Genomic DNA, 20,387 nt, shown 5'->3' with positions numbered 1-20,387 from the left:
ACTTTATCCGCTGTGCCATAGCACTGGCCCCAATTTAAGATTTGGAAAGCAGAAATTTTCTGTATGCTGTGTCATTCCCCAAATGGCTACAATAGCTTAGGTGGGACCAGGTTGAAGTCATAAACCAAAAGCTCCATACAGGTCTCCCACATGGGTGGAAGGAGACCAAGCATTTAGGCCATCTTCAGTTGCTTTCCCAGGCGGATTACCAGGAAGCTGGATCAGAAGTGGAACAGTGAAGACTTCAACTGGCACTGCAATATATTTGATGCTGGCATCACAAGTGGCAGCTTCACCTGCTACACCAACCTGCTTTTCTATAGATAAAGCCTTGGGTTTCAAGAGACCTGGCTCCCAAACCTTTCTGAGCCTCAGGTTGTTGTTTAGATTTATTTCACAGGCAGAATTATACAGGAGAGATCAACGTCCCCCATCTGCAGGATGACTCCCCAAATGGCCACAACAGCTGGGGCACCCAGGTTTCCTATGTGTGTGATGTGGGTAAGGGAAGCATTAATTTTTTTATTCCATTAATCTTTTTTAAAGATTTATTTATTTGAAAGGCAGAGTTACACAGAGAGAGGAGAGGCGGGGGAGGGGGGTCTTCCATCCACTGGTTCACTCCCCAATTGGCCGCAACAGCTGGAGCTGCGCCCATCAGGAGCCAGGAGCTTCTTCCTGGTCTCCCACATGGGTGCAGGGGCCCAAGGACTTGAGCCATCTTCTGCTTTCCCAGGCCACAGCAGAGAGCTGGATCAGAAGTGGAGCAGCTGGGACTTAAACCGGCGCCCGTATGGGATGCCAGCGCTTCAGGTCAGGGCGTTAACCCGCTGCGCCACAGCACCTGCCTCCATTAATTTTCTTACTCATGCACAGATACACATTCCAAGTGCTGGCACAAATAAAGTGTACAAAGTGGTAACATTTATTTAAAAGGTGAGAAAGTGAACAGAGATGAGCATGGGTTGCGCCAGAGACACACCATCAGATTTACCTGACAGGAAAAGGGGTGGGGGAGGGGAGAGAGGGCACCTGGCAGTCCCTACAGCTGTGGTCTGTCGTGGAAGAGCCCCTCTCCCAGTTGTTGGTCTCCTTTGTGAGTTCCAGGTGATGCCTCTCCAGGCATGAAGCTACCTAGGAATTTCATGGCGCCCCCACAAATTCCACATGGAGCTCAATATCCGTATTTTCATGGTGTCTTTTTTTTTTTTTTTTTTTTTTTTTTTTACAGGCAGAGTGGACAATGAGAGAGAGAGACAGAGAGAAAGGTCTTCCTTTGCCGTTGGTTCACCCTCCAATGGCCCCCGCGGCCAGCGCGCTGTGGCCAGTGCACCGCGCTGTTCTGATGGCAGGAGCCAGGTACTTCTCCTGGTCTCCCATGGGGTGCAGGGCCCAAGCACTTGGGCCATCCTCCACTGCACTCCCGGGCCACAGCAGAGAGCTGGCCTGGAAGAGGGGCAACCGGGACAGAATCCGGTGCCCCGACCGGGACTAGAACCCGGTGTGCCGGCGCCGCAAGGCGGAGGATTAGCCTAGTGAGCCTCGGCGCCGGCCCATGGTGTCTTCTTAGGTCCCGGATGAAACAGATGCATCCCAGGCAAGAGGGCATTTGACTGACAGGATAGGATTAACATGAGGGCTTCTGACTTCCAGCTCAGTCCTAAACTAACTTCTTATTTACCCCACATCAGGTGCAGAGGCCCAGCACTCAGGCCACGCTCCACTGTCTGAGCCTCATTCTGTCATGCTATCAGGCGACAGTGCCTTCAGTGTTGCCTGGTAAATCTACAAGTTACTACATCCTGTAGCCCCAGCCCGATGGTGGGCTTGGGGACTCGAGCATTTATCCAACGGTCATCGCAAAGCTCACTGACTTGGCAGCAAACAGTAAGTTCAGGACTCGGGACTAATCTGGTTAACACTAGGGAGCTGCAACAGTGGCAGAGCACTGGGAGGGTTTTGATGTGCTCTTTGAGATGGCTCTCAAGTTTGTTGTTTATTTTTGCCATAAGTGCACTTTGGAAGAAAAATAGCAAGCATCTGCAAAAACCTGAGAAACCCTGTGAATCATAAAAGTAGAGTTGGAGCAAAAAACCCAAGATTGGATGGAAGAGGCAAAAGCCAAACCACGTAGGCTCTTCAGATTCCAGGTGCAAAGAGTACTGGGTTTTATTCCAACGTCTATAAGCAGCGGTGATAAAGAATTGTGACCTCGGGGCTGGTGCCTGCAGTGCCGCCATCCCACATGGGCGCCAGTTCAAGACCTCCTAGCTGCTCCATTTCCAATCCAGCTCTCTGCTATGGCCTGGGAAGGCACTGGAGGATGGCCCAAGTCCTTGGCCCCCGCACCCAGTGGGAGACCTGGAAGAAGCTCCTAGCACCTGGCTCCTGGCTTCGGATCGGCGCAGCTCTGGCGGTTGCGGCCAATTGGGGAGTGACCCAGCGGATGGAAGACCTCTCTCTCTCTCTGCCTCTCCTCTCTGTGTAACTCTGCCTTTCAAATAAATAAATAAATCTTTTTAAAAAATTGTGATCCCACCTTTGGAGAAAAATCTGGCCTTTTCAGTTTTAGCCCTAGTACCACAAGGACTTTGTACAAAATGGGACGAAGAAGTTTCAGGAATGGGCCTGAGGTCAAACACCCCTGCAGGGACCCCTCTGCCCCTTCCTGCGGGACTGCCGAGCTTATTGGGGGGGGGGGGGGGTAACTACCTTTCACAAGTTACCCGGGCTCTTGGAGAACGCCTGCAATGGTGATTATTTCTTCTGAGTAAAAGGCAGGGTAGCGGAGTAGTCAGGTTCTGAACCACTGCTCGAACCCAGCATCTGTGACCGTGGGCGAGCTGTCTAACGCGAGCCTTACAGCCCTCTTCCGTTAAATGGGAATGACAAATAGTACTTATCTCCAGCAGCTAGGAGGCCAGGGCTTTTAAGAGACCAGGGAAGCACACGGGGTGTGCTCAGAGAACCGCTACGGTCACTGAAAGCCTGCGTCAGAATAAGGAAATCGAGGCAGGGAGAGAAAAGAACGTCCAGTCGCGTGGCACCTAGGGATGAAGTCGGACCTGGAACACAGGCCTGCCTCCCAGCCCAGGCCTCTCCGGAGTCCCCGGACTGACGGAGTGTGGACCGAGGCACGCGGGCGCAGTGAGGCTGGGCCGCACAGGGCTTCTGCACGACACCGGCGAGGTTGACGTGGAGGTTTGCTCAGAACCACCGGCTCCCCAGCCCTCCGGAGTCCGCGGCTCTGAGGACGAGAGCATCCTGGGAGTTGTGTCGACCGATGCATGGTGGGACGTGTAGTCCGCTCCTGTCCCCGCCCTCCCGATGCACCCGCCTTGGAGGCCGCCTTCGCTCCCGGCTCCCGGCAAGCTCCGCGCCAGCGCCGGCTACTAATTGGCTGTGGCTCGGACAGGCGGCTCTGCCGGCAGCGGTTACCCAGGGTTTCCGGTGCGAGGCCAGCGCTGGGGACGCGGTCGCACGTCGCCCGTGAGGTGAGCCCAGCGGCGGGACGACGGACGGTGAGGGCCTGCAGACCTGGACACTTTCGGCCAGCGGGGAAATTGCTCCGATTTCTGCGCGTGGGCGGCGGCGGGGGTGGGGGGAGTCGGGGTGACGCTGTGCGCATGCGCGCGACTGGAGGGCGCGCGGGGCGTGGGTGGCTGCGTGCGCGCGGGCGCGGGAGCCCACGTGGGACCTGGGGCGCGGGGGGAGGGGTCGGAGTCGAGCGTCCCGCCACGTCAGTCTGCGGCCGGGAGCCAATCCCGCGCCGGGCCTGCCGTGAGGGGCCGTGTGGGGCCGGGAAGTGGCTTCGGGGGGAACAAGGAGGCCTCTCTCCTCACCCGCTCCAGGAGCAGCGCCCCGGAAACCCGCCGGGGTGCGCCAGGCCCCCTGACCGGCCGGACAGCGGGAGAACCGTTGGCTCCCTCCGTTGAAGGTGCGCCTGGGCTGTGATTTCTGATCCAGGCTGCGAAGAATTCTGTGGAAAATAGCAACTGTGTTTCTCAAGGATCCAATCCCAACCTAAGGTGGCAGCGCACAATGAAGAATCAAGACAAAAAGAACGGGGCTGCCAAACAGCCCAACCCCAAAAGCAGCCCGGGACAGCCGGAAGCAGGAGCGGAGGGAGCCCAGGGGCGGCCCGGCCGGCCGGCCCCCGCCCGAGAAGCCGAAGGTGCCAGCAGCCAGGCTCCCGGGAGGCCGGAGGGTGTGTGCCAGCTCTGCGTTTCCAGCCGCCTGGGGGAGGAGTTCGCGGCCCGGCCCAGGGAGGAGGCAGCGGGGATGTGGAGCATCCCAGGCTCTGGGGAGGGGAGGCCCTTGCAGGCTTCTCGCAGGTGGCCGGCACCTGAGGCCTCAGCCAGTGACGCCGGGTTCCATCCGAAGGACCTCGGTCACCAGTGTGGGTCACTGCCCTTGGTTCGTTGTCGAGGCATTTCTGGAGCTGCTTGCATAGCAAGCGGGGGCTTTTAGAGGGAGGGGAATGGACGAAACATTGAGTTGCCTGCCTCCTGCGACATGGCAGTCCCAGGTGCCGTACGTACTTATTTTATGCTTGAACAAACTGTATTGGGGAGGTTGCGAGAATTAAGTAAGCTGGGGCAACCTTAAACCTGAACCAGTGAGGCTGGCTGGGCTCACGATCCCAGGTGGTGGTCTAACCTTGCCGTCTGTCGCTGCCTCTCGTCCTCTCCTGCCCTAGGGGCTCAAGCCAAAACTGCTCAGCCTGGGGCGCTCTGTGATGTCTCTGAGGAGCTGAGCCGCCAGTTGGAAGACATACTCAGTACATACTGTGTGGACAACAACCAGGGGGCCCCGGGTGAGGATGGGGTCCAGGGTGAGCCCCCTGAACCTGAAGATGCAGAGAAGTCTCGCGCCTATGTGGCAAGGAATGGGGAGCCGGAGCCGGGCACCCCAGTAGTCAATGGCGAGAAGGAGACCTCCAAGGCAGAGCCGGGCACGGAAGAGATCCGGACGAGCGATGAGGTCGGAGACCGAGACCACCGGAGGCCACAGGAAAAGAAGAAGGCCAAGGGTCTGGGTGAGCAGAGGGCAGCTGCGGGGGGCTGTGGGGAGGGCTTTGCACCTGACATTCCTTGGGCTGTGCAGCAGGGAGTCTCCCTGGTTGATTCAAAGCGCAGGGTATTCCAGCCACAGGCCGGAGTCGTTCAGGTTGGGAGCAAGTGAAATGGAGCCTGATCCTCATGGACAAAGCGGAGAGGTTTGGATGGGCTCTGTACCTGCCCACACCGCTTCGTCCCTGCTGTGTGACCTTGGGCATGTCCTTTCCCCGCCCTGGGCAATAGTTTCCAGTTCTCTACAAGGAGAGGATTGGGCTAGGCCAAAGTTGCAAACGCAAACGTCTGTGTAAGCCAGGACCGAGGGAGGGCCTGCTTTCTGCCCAGGGTGGACTGCAGCCTTGTTCCTTGAGTGCTCTGCACTGTGCCTGCTGCCAGCTCGTCAGTTGAGAGCGTGTTGAACCTCAGACTGGGTGCAGCTGGAATTTTATTTTCTGTTAAGAAAAGCCAGAAATCAAGAGTCTGGTGAAATCTGTAGATTTCAGTAGTAGAAACCAAACAAAACCCATGCATGAGCCGGGTTTGGCCTGTGTGCCAGTGATTGGCATCTCTGTGCTGGTGTCTTCGGGCCTCCGCAGGCTGAGCAGCCTGGAGCCTGGTCAGCAGCCCCTGGGGAAAGGCCCCCCACTGGGCACAGGCAGTGGGGAAGTGGCAGAGACGGTTTTTTGACAGCAGAGTTCGTGTCTGTTAAGAATCTGGGTTAGATGACATTGGACTTGTGTCCTAGTCCCTGTCTCGCCGCCCTTCCCCCGCCCCCAGCACTTGTCACCCTAATTGAAAGAGGAACTTTTTTAAAGAATCATGGGAACACACATTGAAGGTCTCTTCATTATAAGGTTCCCTGTTTGGATGCCTCGTACACAGGGCTATAGATTTCTCACGGAGGCCAGGAGACCTTTTCGGATCCTGCTTCTCTGGGAAGGCCCCACTTTGCATTGAAACAGTAGCCCTGAATTTGCAGGTGGGATACCTTTTATCTGCTGGGAGGCAGACAAGCTTTTCTCCCACCAGTGGTGCCCCCCCCCCCCCGAAGGAATTCCAAGAGGTTTTGGTAAGCATCTGTGGGACACGTGCTGCGCTGGCTCTGTGGACAGCACTGAGGCCGCGGTGATAAGCAGGATTGAGTTGATCCCACCCCCATGGAGAAGCTGCTACAGCGGTGCAGGCAGGCATTGAACCAGCAAAATGTAAATAAAGATGGGGAGGGCCGCCTTAAGGAGTCCGGAGCCGGCCGGGAGGGGCTGCCCTGGACGGGAGTGCGTGGAGTGCATGCCTCTGCTGCCTGTGCTTTGCAGGAAAGGAGATCACGCTGCTGATGCAGACACTGAACACGCTGAGCACCCCAGAGGAGAAGCTGGCGGCTCTGTGCAAGAAGTATGCGGAACTGGTCAGTCGCCCCCTGCTTGGCACCCTCCCTGCCTCGGGAAAGCCGCAGGCCACCTGGCATGGGGGTGGGCATGCAGGGGCAGGTGGGGGGCTTAATTCTTGTCCAACCTTTCTCCAGACCTTTTCTCCAAGTGTTAAACGGGCAGTCAGTTCCCAGCTGGCCTCTTCAGGACTGACAGTGAAAGAAAATCCGCACGTTCCTTGAACGAAATTTCTCAAATAATAGTTCCCCAGGTAGTAGAGCCCTAGTTCCTGGCCCAAGTCCCAGAAACCATGTGATCTTGCCCTGCGGACTTCTGTATGATCTCCCCAAAGTACCGAGGTACCCAACACTATTATCACACAGAACAAAATTAGCCCTGGCTGCTTGATCATTCTTTTTTAATTTTTTGCAAGGCAGAGCAACAGACAGGGAGAGACATCAGTTCATTCACTCTGCAGATGGCTGCAACAGCCAAGTCTGGGCCAGGCTGAAGCCAGGAGCCCAGAACTCCATGTGGTTCCCCCACACAGGCGACAGGGAGAGCTAAGCCAGGGACACTGACAAGGGAGCAGGTTGGGCTATCACCTGCTGCCTCCCAGCAGTGGCATCAGCTGGAAGCTGGATTGGAAGCAGAATAGCTGGGACTCAGATCAGCACTCCAATATAGGATGCAGGTGTTGCAAGCAGTGAACTGAACTTGCTGTGCCACAACGCTGGCCACTTTTTTAATGTTTGTTTATTTTTTCATCCACTTGGAAAGCAGAGAGGAGGTCTTTGATTCCTTGGTTCCCTCCCACAGATTGCTACAACAGCCAGGGGAGGGCCAAGCTGAAGCCAGGACGCAGAACTCCTTCCAGGTCTCCCGGCACTTGAGCCACCTCCTAGGATGCACATTCGCAGGAAGCTCAATCAGAACTGGAGGAGCAGGGACCGGAACCAGGCGCCCCACTGTAGGGTGCAGGGTGTCCCATGGTTGCTTTATCGGCTGTGCCACAGTGCCTGCCTTTGATAATCCTTCCTTGTGTCACAGGGCAGTTCTCATCACTGCCTCCCTTTTCCCCCGTGACGTTTGTCTCATGGCAGAAACCATAGGTGGTTCTCTGTGCTGCCCCACTTCTAGCCAGGAGCTTCTTTCGGGTCTCACACGTGGGTGCAGGGGCCCAAGGACTTGGGCCATCTTTTGCTTTCCCAGGCCATAGCAGCAAGCTGGATCAGAAGTAGAGCAGCCAGGTCTCGAACTGGTGCCCATATGGGATGCTGGCGCTTCACGCCAGGGCATTAACCTGCTGTGCCACAGCGTCAGCCCCCTCCCAGGTGCATTAGCAAGGAGCTGGATCATAAAGTGGAGCAGCCAGGACTCAAACCAGCACCCATATGAGATGCCAGTACTGCAGGCTTGGGCTTTAACCCACTTTGCCACAGCACCGGCCCCCAGGGGGATTCTTACAAAGCTTAAATAATGAGGAGCTATAAGAAAGGTTAACCAGCCTTTCAGAATGACCGGGATCAGTTGCTGATGCACGAGCTGGCAAATGTGCTGAGTAGACAGGGGAGACAGGCCCCCCACACAAGGAAGGGCACAGCCTTGGTGTCAGCACTGCTCAGTTCACGTGACTGCAGACGAGGACGTGTGCTGGTAACCTGGGCCTCTGCTCCTCTGCTTTCTCCTGTTCCCAGAGAAGTAGGAAAGGTGGGCTGCCCTGGGGTGGGGAAGGTGTGAGGGGGAGGACAGTACAGTGGTGTGGAAAAGCAGTATGGCTAGCATGAGAAATGGGGCGGGGCTGCGGGGCAGTGGAGGGCGTCCTGAAATTGATGGTCTTGGATGTAAAGGGAGATTTTTCTAGCAGAATTGCTCTGGTGCTGATGCCAAGTCGGCAGGGAGTGCGTTACCAAGGTTGAGAAAGGGTTCTGAAGCAGCTCCCTGCTGATGTACCTGGGAAAGCAGCAGCAGATGGCCCAAGTCCTTGGATCCTTGCACCTATGTGGGAAAGCCGAATGGAGTGCCTGGCTTTGGCCTGGAACAGCCCTGACCATTATAGCCATTTGGGGTGTGAGCTCGTAGATGGAAGATCTTTTTCTACCTGTCTCTGCCTCTCTCACTCTGCTTTTCAAATAAATAAAACAATCTTTAAAAAAAAAGAGGCCGGTGCCGCGGCTCACTAAGCTAATCCTCCGCCTGCGGTGCCGGCACCCCAGGTTCTAGTCCTGGTTGGGGCGCCGGATTCTGTCCTGGTTGCTCCTCTTCCAGTCCAGCTGTCTGCTGTGGCCCAGGAAGGCAGTGGAGGATGCATGGGAGACCAGGAGGAAGCACCTGGCTCCTGGCTTCAGATCGGCGCAGTGCGCCGGCCATAGCAACCATTTTGGGGGGTGAACCAACGGAAGGAAGACCTTTCTCTCTGTCTCTCTCACTGTCTAACTCTGCCTGTCAAAAAAAAAAAAAAAAAAAAAAGAGAAAAAGAAACCTAAACTTTTAAATAAGCAGCTATTTAAAGGAGAGTTGAATGAGATTGAAAGGGTGGTTAGGTCAAAGAATCGGAGATCCCCCGGGGTAAGACTTTCTGGAAACCACAGATGCCAGTGGGAATTAGCCAGAGAGAGGTGGCAGTGGTCCTGGCTGGGCTCCCAGGAAGTGAGATGACAGACAGACACAGCTCCCTGTAAGGACAGAATCTAGAACTGCACTGTCTAGGGCTGTGGACGTTAGCTTCTCGACGGACTAATCTGAATGTGGATATACTGTAATGTAAGAGACACCGGATTGCAGAGACCTTTAAAGATTTATTTATTTACTTACTTGAAAGGCAGAGTTACACAGAGAGGAGGGGCAGAGAGAGAGAGGTCTTACATCCACTGGTTCATTCCCCAGCTGGCTGCAACAGCCAGAGCTGTGCTGATCAGGAGCCAGGAGCTTCTTCCAGATCTCCCACATGAGTGCAGGGGCCCAAGGACTTGGGCCATCTTTACTGCTTTCCCAGGCCACAGCAGAGAGCTGGATCGCAAGTGAAGCAGCCAGGACTCCAGCTGTCATCCACATGGGATGCCGGCACTGCAGGTGGCGGCTTTACCCTCTACGCCACAACGCCAGCCCCACATCTCAGTTTTTCACCTTGATTCAGTGTTGAAGTGTCATATTCTGGGTATTGCATTAAATATATTTTAAAAGTTAATTTCACCTATTTACTTTTTTAGTGTGATGTGGCCACTGAATTACTTATGTTGGCTGCATTATACTCTGTAAAGGACTGGCTAGGATTGTGGAAGGGGAGTGGAGCTGGAGAGAGCGGTGGGTTATGGGAGAGATTCAGGATTGAGAGGCCTGGGGCTCAAGGATTGTCCATACGGAAATGGCCAAGAATGCTGGAAAGAACTGTGCTGGCATTGTCTTGCAGGAGTGATGAATACCTCCTGTCAGGAGGTCTGTTAATGGGCACACGACAGGGTGAGTGGGTGGTCTCATCCTACGGCTTGAGTGTCCAGAGTTGGGGCCCTGCAGTGGTCTGAGTGTCTTGAGCTGGGATCTGCTGCCTGAATGACCATGCTTGTCCGAGTGAGTGTCCATTTCTGCATCCCTGAGTTGGGGCCTCTGGAGATACAGGGAGGAGTGACTGTGAAGTAGGCAGTGCCTGAACTGCTGTTCCTGCAGCCAGGGTGGAGTCCACACAGGGCAGCGCAGGGGTAGAGCTCAGCTGTGCCCAGCAGAGCCGGGAGCCATGCAGGGCCCCCACAGGTGCTCACCTGCCGTCCTGCCCTAGCTCGAGGAGCACCGGAACTCGCAGAAGCAGATGAAGCTGCTGCAGAAGAAGCAGAGCCAGCTGGTGCAGGAGAAGGACCACCTGCGTGGCGAGCACAGCAAGGCCATCCTGGCCCGCAGCAAGCTCGAGAGCCTGTGCCGGGAGCTGCAGCGGCACAACCGCTCACTCAAGGTAGGCCACGGACCACTCCGGTCTCCCCCACTTCCGCTTGTCTTTGGTAGCCTTTCCCCTACTTTTCCCAGTAATGCCCTGCCTTAGGACAGCTGGAACCGTTTCACATGTACTTATATTAAGGTAAAGGCCAAGCTGCTAAGAGAACCCACAATGCAGTGGCCTCAATATACTAGGGGTGCGTCCCCCCACACTCCATTCTTTTTATCTATTCAAGAGGCAGAGAGAAAGAGGGAGCTGCCATCAACTGGTTCACTCTCCCAGATGCCTGCGACAGCCCAGGCTGGGCAAAGCCAGGAGCCCAGGATTCCAGCTGGGTCTCCTGTGTGGGTGGCAGGGACTCAGGTGTTTGGGCCATCACCCTGCCTCCCAGGGTGCACATTAGCAGGAAGCCGGAATGGAGAGTGGAGCCGGGACTTGAGCCCAGGTCTGACAGAATGCAGGGGTCCAAGCAGCATCCTAACTGCTGCACCAAATGCATCCCCTCATTCTTTTTACAGTGTCATGGTTTGGATACACTGCGTTTTGTCAGCGTACTGGTTAAGGTATTTTAGGGTTGTTTCCAATTTTTCACTGTTACATATAGAGCCACAGTGAGAATTCTTTTTATATGTGTGTCCCTGACCAGTTGTACAGAATTTATATGTAGGATGAATCTCAGAAGTGAAATGGCTGGATCAAAGAGTATGCAGATTTTAATAAATTTTTGCCAGATTGCCTTCCAATAAGGGGACACAGCCTTGCCAGTCATGGGTGGGACAGAATGTTAACAGCTTGGTCTCCAGGGTCACAGGCAAGATAAAAGCACACTAAAATAGAATACGGGTGCTGTGACACAGCAGGTTAAGTCGCTGCTTAGGATAACTGCATCCCGTATCATGGAGTGCTGGTTTGAGTCCCCGTGGCTCTGCTGATCCAGCGTCCGGCTTGTGTGTACTGAGAGGCAGCAAGTGATGGCTCAGTTCCTCAGGTCTTTGCCACCTGTGTGGGAGACTTGGAATTCTTGGCTGCTGGCTTTGGCCTGGCCCAGCCCTTGGCTGTGTGAACGTTTGGGGAGTGAAACCAGCAGATGGAAGATCACTGTCTGTCTCTCTCTACCTTTCAAGTAGATGAAAACAAATAAGTAAACACTAAAAAGGAAATAAGAATTCTTAATCTGAAATTGGAAGAATTGGCTTCAGGAGATCCAGACTGCTTCAAAATGGCATTTACTTGTGTGCCTACATTTCTGGGGCTCTCACTTGATGTCGCCCGATGTAAAAAGGGGTCCTTTGGGAGCCCCCGCTGCACAACACCCTAGAGCCTGGCTCCCCGCTGTATGGGCAGAGTCCACGTGTGGACTAGTCGGGAGCACTTTGCGAGGCTGGCTGGGGAGCAGTGGGTGATTGCGCTGGGGGCCGACTTCTCTGCCCAGGAAGAAGGTGTGCAGCGAGCCCGAGAGGAGGAGGAGAAGCGCAAGGAGGTGACGTCACACTTCCAGATGACGCTCAACGACATTCAGCTGCAGATGGAGCAGCACAACGAGCGCAACTCCAAGCTGCGCCAGGAGAACATGGAGCTGGCCGAGCGGCTCAAGAAGCTGATTGAGCAGTACGAGCTGCGAGAAGAGGTGAGGCTGCCCTGGGCAGCGGCCGGCGCCGGCGACCGAGCTCCCGGGGCGTGCCAGGCGCCAGGACCGCCCTCAGGCTTCAGGGCACTCCGCCTTCTCCCTCGGGAGGAGAGCAGTGTCGTTCCTCCTGACGGGGGGCGAGGTGTCGGGAGGAGACTCGCTGGCAGCCACTGAGCCCCAGGCCCGCAGTGCCTGACCCAAACAACCGGAATGAGAGCTGCCCAGGTGTTAGAGTGGACGTGTACCCGTGCTCAGCAGAGCCTCAGCAGCCCCTCCGAGTCAGACACGTACGGTCCATGCTTGACACTTGCGCGTGCTCACTAGACTAGAAATAGCTTGAGGGTGGTGCAGGTCAGGTTTGGCTCCCGGCTTATGCCCATTTCAGTTTTCAGAACTTCGCAGAATTTGGAATTACAGGGTAGAGCCTGTACTCGGGGTCATGAAGGACTCCAGGGTCCACTGATTGATACCCTGCTGCTCTGCCACTCCTGGCACTTAAAGGGGCAGATGTTGGCTGCTCTCGAATCTTTGGGTCCCCGATGCCAGTCGCTCAGCAGTTCTGGGTCACTGGTTCCTCGAGAGAAAGGAGACACGCTGCCCCCTCACAGGTCTGGCAGCGCATGTGCTCTGGGTGTGCCCTCTTGGGCCCCACAGACCCGAGTGGCAAACGTGTGCAGGGCCAGGAGGGCACTTCCCTAATCCACTCCTTCCCTTCCTGCGCTTCGTCCTCTGGGTAAGGCTGCTTGTGACACATTTGTTTTGAGAACTCGGTCTGAGTCTTGTCGGCCAGCACCGAGACATAGAGGCTTCCTGGGCCACCAGAGTGGTGACTTGAAGAGTGAGGGCCCTCTCCCCCAGCCTCCTGAGGCAAGGACGTGGTGCTGCCTGTGGAGGAGCAGTACGGGCCTACCAGGGCCTGCTGCTGCTGCTTTACAACCCTCCCATGACGGATTCAGACGCCCCCTTTCTGTCTGAACCTGAGATCACAGGTGACCGGGACTCCCGTGTTTTTACCTGGCCCTGTCTTCGAAGCACCTTCCTTTTGCCATCCAAAAGTAAATCAGATTCTTGCATCCCTTATTCCAGTAAGTCGTGAGGTTTCATCTCTGAAGTGGCACTGGAGTCCCTCACCTTCCCGGCCCTCTCACTGGTCCAGGGCGCCAGGCCCTTCCAGCGGTCACAACAGCCATTCCTGGGGCTGCAGGTGTACAGACTTTGCTTAGAGGCTTGGCCGCCTCTGCCCCCTGAGCCAGGATGTTGTGTTCAGAGGTGTCATCGTTGTCCTACCTTCATGCTTTTGTTAGGGAGTCAGGGAGCACAAAACTGAGGGCTGCCAGCCACGTAGAGTGACGAGCTGTGGGGCCAGAGGTAGGAGTGCATTTACCACGTGGCGCTCCGGGAGCTGATTCCCTCCATAAACTCCTGTTTCCACCCCCGTCGGACTCTGGACGAGGAATGAGGTGAAAGGAGTTGGAGCCCACGGCCTGTGGTGTACATGGGGATCCAGCATGTCAGATTGAGCTGGGAGGCTGGGCCAGCTGTTCTGGCCTCTGCGGATGGCGCCTCAAGAGAAAGGGGGGTGCTGACGAGCCCGCCTCTCCGCTGTCTTTGCTGCAGCACATCGACAAAGTCTTCAAACACAAGGATCTGCAGCAGCAGCTGGTGGACGCCAAGCTCCAGCAGGCCCAGGAGATGCTGAAGGAGGCAGAGGAGCGGCACCAGCGGGAGAAGGACTTTGTGAGGCCCGGGCCCCGGGGCTGCGGCGGGAGGGCAGGAGGTGGGCTGGGCTCTGCTTTGGCTCAGAGTCAAGTCTGTGTGGATGGGGAGAGGTGGCTGCCTGGCCAGACCAGGCACTGCTTCCTTAGACATCAGTCAGAGGAAGCCTCGGTGGGTCCAATGCTTGTGGCTTAAAAAGGCCAAACACAGCCCCTGGGGGCTTCTGACAGGGTCTGGGCTCCTGTCTTGGAAATAGCTCCTGAAGGAGGCCGTGGAGTCCCAGAGGATGTGCGAGCTGATGAAGCAACAGGAGACCCACCTGAAGCAGCAGGTGAGACCGTGAACCTGACCCTGGGCCACAGGGTCAGGACCCCTCACTGGGTCCCTTCCTGGGGGGATGAAATGGGGCCCTCATTCTAGGCCTGGCCCTGCCCATCTGATCTGTGACCTTGGTGAGTCTGTTCTCTCTGGACCTGCCCAGCACCTGTGACCAGCACCTGGGACCAGGTGGTGAGATGAGCCCAGGGGTCTTTCTGCTGTGCTCAGAGGCGGAGTGTTTGATTTTGAGGAGATGGGGACAGAATGGTTTTCTTTCTTTCTTTCTTTCTTTTTTTGTTTTTTGTTTTTTGTTTTTGTTTTTTGACAGACAGAGTGGACAGTGAGAGAGAGAGACAGAGAGAAAGGTCTTCCTTTTGCTGTTGGTTCACCCTCCAATGGCTGCCACAGCCGGTGCACTGCACTGATCCGATGGCAGGAGCCAGGTGCTTCCTCCTGGTCTCCCATGCGGGTGCAGGGCCCAAGAACTTGGGCCATCCTCCACTGCCTTCCCGGGCCACAGCAGAGAGCTGGTCTGGAAGAGGGGCAACCGGGACTCAAACCCGGTGTGCCAGCGCTGCTAGGCGGAAGATTAGCCTATTGAGCCGCGGCGCTGGCCTAGAATGGTTGTTTCTTATCACACAAATTTTACTTGATTCTGGAGGAAAAATTTGAAAATAAATAGACAAGCAAAACATGTCACCTTAAATTCTGCTTCCCAGGCTTAGCATTTTGGCTTATATCTTTCCAGATATATAGTTCTGGTTTAGTTGTAAGGGAAAATGGATCTCAGTAGAATTGTTGGGTCGTAGTGCCCAGGAGGTCTGAGTGTGTTGACCAGAAGTGCCTTCCAGAGAAGCCCAGTCTTACCGCGGGCCTCTTTCTCACGCAGCTTGCCCTATACACAGAGAAGTTTGAGGAGTTCCAGAACACTCTTTCCAAAAGCAGCGAGGTGTTCACCACATTCAAACAGGAAATGGAAAAGGTAAGGAAGCTTTGGCCAGCTGTGGCTCCCCGGATGCAAGCTGCTTCATCAGATCAAACCCTGTGCCTGCCTTGGGGAAGCCCCCACCCAGTGTGCCTCCCCAGGAGCTGTTCCCAGCAGCTGAGATTGATAGCAAAGATGGGCCACTGGGCGCCATCACAGCCTTCCTCTGTGCGCGCCCTCCTGGCTCTGCCTTTGCCTGGCAGTCTCGTCATTTGTTCTTTTTCTTAAAGACATGACTGAGGTGGAGCAGATTGGGTTCTTTCATTTTTTTTGTTTGTTTTTGTTTTTTAAGACTTACTTTATTTGAAAGGCAGAGTTGGAGTGAGATCTTCGCTCTGCTGTTTTGCTTCCCAGGTGGTAACAACCAGGGCTCAGCCAGGACTGGGCCAGGCTAAGCCAGGAGCCAAGAACTTCATCCACATCTCCCACATGGGTGGTAGGGTTTCAAACTGGGCCATCTTCCACTGCTTTCCCAGGCGCATTAATGGAACTATATCGCAAGCAGAGCAGCCAGGACTCAAACCAGTGCCCATAGGGATGCAGGCATCTCCAGCAGTGGCTGAATGCCACAGTGCCAGCCCCAAGTCTGGTCATTTCTTGTTATTGATAGTGGACATTAGAGACTTCCAGGTGACAAGGCGGCCCAGAAGGCATTATAACTGGGCCCTGAAATGCCTTGCACTTTGGGGTTGTTCCCCACCTCTGAGATGTGGCTGTGCCAGCAGCCCAGCTCTCACCATTTCCTCCCATCTGTCTCATAACCCAGATGACAAAGAAGATCAAGAAGCTGGAGAAAGAGACCACCATGTACCGTTCCCGGTGGGAGAGCAGCAACAAGGCCCTGCTTGAGATGGCTGAGGAGGTGAGTCCTGTCGGATCGGAGGCAGGGGTCTGCGTGCGCAGCTACCACGTATCAGGCCTTTCTCTGCCCGTCGGCAGTGTGCCTGGAGTGAAGTAGAGCCGGGACTCAGACACACTATCCAAGTAAAAGCAGTGCCAGCACTCTCCCCTCACGGCTGTGCAGTGGAAGCAAAGGGAACAAGTGGAAAACGGGAATGGAGAGGCAGAAAGCGACAGCAGTGGGCGGGGAGCAGCGAGAGGCACACTTTGCACGCAAGGCAGCCTAGATAATTTGAGATTTCGTGGCTGGCAGTGCGGGAACAGGAAATGACACTGGAGCAGCAGCTGCAAGCCAGACCTCACTAAGTGTTGTACATAGGCCAGTTCATTGAGCACTCTCTTGAGACCTGAGGTTGTGTTAGCAGTCCTGTTTTACAGATGAGATAGGCTGAAAAGCTAGTACTTTGCCAAGGTCATCTGGAATACATTGTCTGCTCTCCAAGCCGGGTCCCTTCTCTGCACCTCACTGCTGCCAGTTGACAGCCAAGTTGTGACATAAACTAGCTCTGATATTAGAAGGGACTGACTTTATAGACTCTGGTCTGCTCCCAACCTTGGGGAAGTGTTTGCTACCAGGTGGTGCTGATGGGGAGATTGACAGGATGGCACTGAAGATCCCGTTTTTCCCCCTAGAAAACACTCCGGGACAAAGAGCTGGAAGGCCTGCAGGTGAAAATCCAGCGGCTGGAGAAGCTGTGCCGGGCACTGCAGACAGAGCGCAATGACCTGAACAAGAGGGTGCAGGACCTGAGTGCCGGTGGCCAGGGCGCCGTCTCCGACAGTGGTCCTGAGCGGAGGCCAGAGCCCGCCACCACCTCCAAGGAGCAGGGTGTCGAGGGGCCCGGGGCTCAAGTACCCAACTCTCCAAGGGCCACAGACGCTTCCTGCTGCACAGGTGCACCCAGCACAGAGGCATCAGGCCAGACAGGGCCCCAGGAGCCCACCACTGCCACTGCCTAGAGAGCTTGGTGCTGGGGTGTGCCAGGAAGGGAGCAGGCAGCCCAGCCAGGCCTGGCCCAGCCCAGGCTCCCATGCTAAGCAGTCCGGTGCTGAGGCCAGGATGTTCTGACCTGGCTGGCACCTGACCCTCTGCAGTCTTGGATTTTGTGGGTCAGTTTTACATGCATATGGCACACATGCAAGGCCTCACACATTTGTGTCTCTAAGTGTACTGTGGGCTTGCATCGGGGGTGACGATGGACAGATGAAGCCAGCGGCTCCCTTGTGAGCTGAAGTCTTACGGAGGAGACGGCGTCTGCACTGCCATCGCAGTGACCTGCAGGACGAGTTCCTTGAGCTTTCCCTGCCTGCTTTGAGGCTGAGACCCCTCCCGGCCCTTCAGAGCTCCTGACAGGTGATACACACCCAGCCTTGACCGCACTTCTCTTGGGTAGCTGGGCTCTCCTAGCCTCCCCCAGAGGCGCCATTGCTTCTCTTGACTTGGAGAGGGGATGCCCAGGCGTGGCCTTGGCAGGCACTGGGAGCTAGTGATTGGGCTGCTCTCCTGCCTCGAGCAGGGGCAGGAGTGTTTCTGGTGGGATGATGCGCTCGCTGGTCAGGAGCCCCGTGGGCGCTGCTTCCCCCGCCCTCTGGTGATGCCAGGACCAGGCCAGTGATGCTTCTCAGTAGCCTTACCATTCACAGGTGCCTCTCCAGCCCGCACAGTGAGTGACAAGATCATCCAAAGGATTCCTTCTGAAGGTGTTCGTTTCGTTTTGTTTTGTTGCACGTGACGGTTTGTATTGAGGACCCTCTGAGGAAGAGGGGTGCTGTAGCAGTGGTCCCTGCGTGCCTGGCTCCAGTGTCCTGCCCTCCCCCCCCTCGCCATGGCTCCTCGGCCGCCTTGGTGCTGAGGTTTCTGTTTGGTGAGATCAGGTTGTCTGTTCGGAGAGAAGAGGCGTCTGATGGCTTTGCCGCCAGCTTGCCTGCGGGCCTCAATCCCGGGAGGCCGCCCGGTTCCCGTCACTGTTGTCCCCGTGCAGTGCGTTGCTGGTCCCCAGGACCAGCTGCTCGTTTGCTGTATGGGTCAGTTTCTGCTTCCTGCCCCCCACTCCACCTAACTGCAATCCTTGGGGTTTCCCTGGTTCTCGTCCCTGGTACCTCTGTGCCCAAGAAGTAGCCTTCTTTGGGATTCTTGTTCTGCCCATGCGGGAGCTGCTGCTGTCTGACAGGTGAGGCCTGAGACTCAGCGGCTGACGGAGCTGCAGAGCTCTGCACGGTGGCTCCCGGGGCGGCCTCTGTGTGCTGCACACCGCTGCTCTGCTGGCACTGGCCAGTCTGTGCAGAGCATTTGAGTACTGGCTCAGGAGGGAGGGCTCTGCTGGCCTCGAGGGACAGCGCCACGTCTCCAGCTGGGCTCAGGGAGCCCCAGACTGGCTGCGTAGGGTGCTTGGGGTTTGCTTCTTGCAGTATTTCTTTGAAGCTGTTTTGTTGTCCTGCTATTCCTTCATCTTCCACAGTCCACGCTCAGCCTTTAACTTGGATCCCTCACATAACAGGGTTCATGAGACCCGCAAGTACGCCCAAGCTACGTATGGCTGAGGCCAGCTGGCAGGTGAATGGCACGCCATTGCTGCTGCTAATCCCTGGCATATCTTTAGTTCACCTCGAAATGCCCCAGCCACAGTGCAAGCAGTGAGTCCACGTGCCACCCTGGGCTGAATCCCACCCCCTGTGAGTGTTGCCCGAGATTGTGTCTCTTCTGAATGCCTTCACTGGGAATGGCCTCTGCCGCCTCCTGCTCAGGGAGGCTTTCCCCTTCCCTCAGCCCCTGTGCCAGACTGAGGTACAAGAACCGCCAAGCCCATGGAAGGTGTGGCTAGGCGCCAGGGTGCAGGAAGGAGGCAGGTAGCTGCCTGCACCCTTGAAAGCCAAGAGGCCTACGGTGGCCTCCATCCTGGCTTGCCTCACTTCAGCTACCTCGCATAGCCCAGGGGTGGGGCTATTGGATTCCAGGGTGGGGGGATGGGAAGCTGCAGGGGGCAGGTGGCTCTCACTAGGCTTCCCAGCTCAGGAATGTGGGCCTCAGGTAGGGGAGAGCCTTTGCTCCACTCCACCCATTTGCAGGCATCTAGGCCAGTCTAGATGGCGACCCCTTCTCTTCCTCTCCATTGACCAAATCGTACCTGTCTCTCCCGCTGCTCCGCTTGCTCTGCTTTCCAAAGTCAGCCCAGGTACCCAGGTGCCGCCCACATTGGCCTGGAGCCTGGACCAGAGGCAAGGGAGGTGGCCTATCCTTGAGTGATAGCCAGTGCCTTCCTCACCCGGTGGCTTCCATGCCTGTGACCTCAGTTTTAGGACCAAGAGCTGTGTTGGTTTCTTCCGTTGTGAGCTTTCCCTCCAGGGGACCACAGCAGGTGAGGCTCGGAGCCCAGAGCCCTTGGCGCCGCCAGCAGTAACTTGTGTCCGGACCTTGTCCAGCTGAGCGCTTCGTGTATGACTCAGCTTCGTGTGTGAGTCCAGCGGAGTGCGTCACGTGACCTAGATTCAGCGGTGTCAGCCGCACTTTGATTTGTTTGTTTTCCATGAGGTTTTTGGACCATGGGCTTAGCTCAGGCACTTTCTGTAAGAGAATGTTACTTCTGTAAAGATGCTTATTTAACCTACGCCTGCCTCCCCCACTCCCAACCAGGTGGCCACCGAGAGCTCACCAGGAGGCCAATAGAGCTGCTCCAGCTCTCCCATCTTGCACCGCACAAAGGTGGCCGCCCCAGGGACAGCCAGGCACCTGCCTGGGGGAGGGGCTTCTCTTCCTTATGGCCTGGCCATCTAGATTGTTTAAAGTTGTGCTGACAGCTTTTTTTGGTTTTTTGTTTTTTGTTTTTGTTTTTGTTTGTTTTTGTCTACTTTTGGTATTCACAACAGCCAGGGACTTGATTTTGATGTATTTTAAGCCACATTAAATAAAGAGTCTGTTGCCTTAGTTGTTTCTGCGCTCCTGGATGCATCCAGCCCCTGCGTCATCACCCACTCGCTGGACGTGCCGCAGCGTGCCGTGCCCACATCCGGCATCTTGCGCCTTTCAGACCGCCCGTAGCACCGCGGGCACCTGCGCTGGAGCCGGCAGCGCTGACAGGATGCTCACACACAGGCTCCTCGGAGCTGGTGCTGCTCACAGGCTAAGGAAGAGAAAGGTGCTTTTAGGTTCAGAAAAGTCTGGTGCTGGGGCCGGTGTCCCATGTGGACTCTGGCTCCACTCTGATCCCACTCTGCTAACGGCCTGAGAAAGGCAGAGGAGGCCCTGCCACCCACGCGGGAGACCCGGACGGGGCTCCTAGCCCAGCACTGGCCATCATGACCAGCAGATGGAAGAGCTCCGTCTCCCCCTGTAACTAGGACTTCCAAATAAAATAAATCTAAAAAGAAAAAAGGTATGCTGCCCTGGGAGAGAAAGGAGGCTGCTGCCCAGATACCCCAAAGGGGAGTAGAAGTTTCCTTCAGTAATGAAGGCGGAGGGAGCAGTGCAGCCCACAGTCCGTGCGGCAGGGAGAAA

The 20,387-nt window shown here is 56.0% G+C and overlaps 1 protein-coding gene across 5 annotated transcripts; it reads left to right on the top strand.

The window, feature by feature from the left end:
* The first annotated feature begins 3,326 nt into the window (after nucleotides 1-3,326).
* TXLNA (taxilin alpha) lies at nucleotides 3,327-19,817 on the top strand. 5 transcript variants are annotated; one of them, XM_008273771.4, is made up of 11 exons: nucleotides 3,327-3,494; nucleotides 3,852-4,207; nucleotides 4,700-5,038; nucleotides 6,371-6,462; nucleotides 10,197-10,367; nucleotides 11,782-11,976; nucleotides 13,594-13,713; nucleotides 13,949-14,023; nucleotides 14,900-14,992; nucleotides 15,762-15,857; nucleotides 16,529-19,817. In XM_008273771.4, the coding sequence occupies exons 2-11, from the start codon at nucleotides 4,042-4,044 to the stop codon at nucleotides 16,853-16,855; spliced, it is 1,674 nt and encodes a 557-aa protein (XP_008271993.2). In that variant the 5' UTR covers nucleotides 3,327-3,494; nucleotides 3,852-4,041; the 3' UTR covers nucleotides 16,856-19,817. The 5 variants fall into 5 exon arrangements, with proteins under 5 accessions (XP_008271993.2, XP_008271995.2, XP_069934946.1 ...); XM_008273773.4 differs by having other exon boundaries at nucleotides 3,342-3,494; nucleotides 3,852-4,174; XM_070078845.1 differs by having other exon boundaries at nucleotides 3,367-3,521; nucleotides 3,852-4,174.
* Nucleotides 19,818-20,387: the final 570 nt, after the last annotated feature.

This window comes from Oryctolagus cuniculus, chromosome 7 (genome assembly GCF_964237555.1).
Source record: "Oryctolagus cuniculus chromosome 7, mOryCun1.1, whole genome shotgun sequence".
In the NCBI taxonomy this organism is placed as follows: domain Eukaryota; kingdom Metazoa; phylum Chordata; class Mammalia; order Lagomorpha; family Leporidae; genus Oryctolagus; species Oryctolagus cuniculus.
Note: the sequence above shows the minus strand (reverse complement) of the source record. Positions and strands in the feature narration are given on the sequence as shown.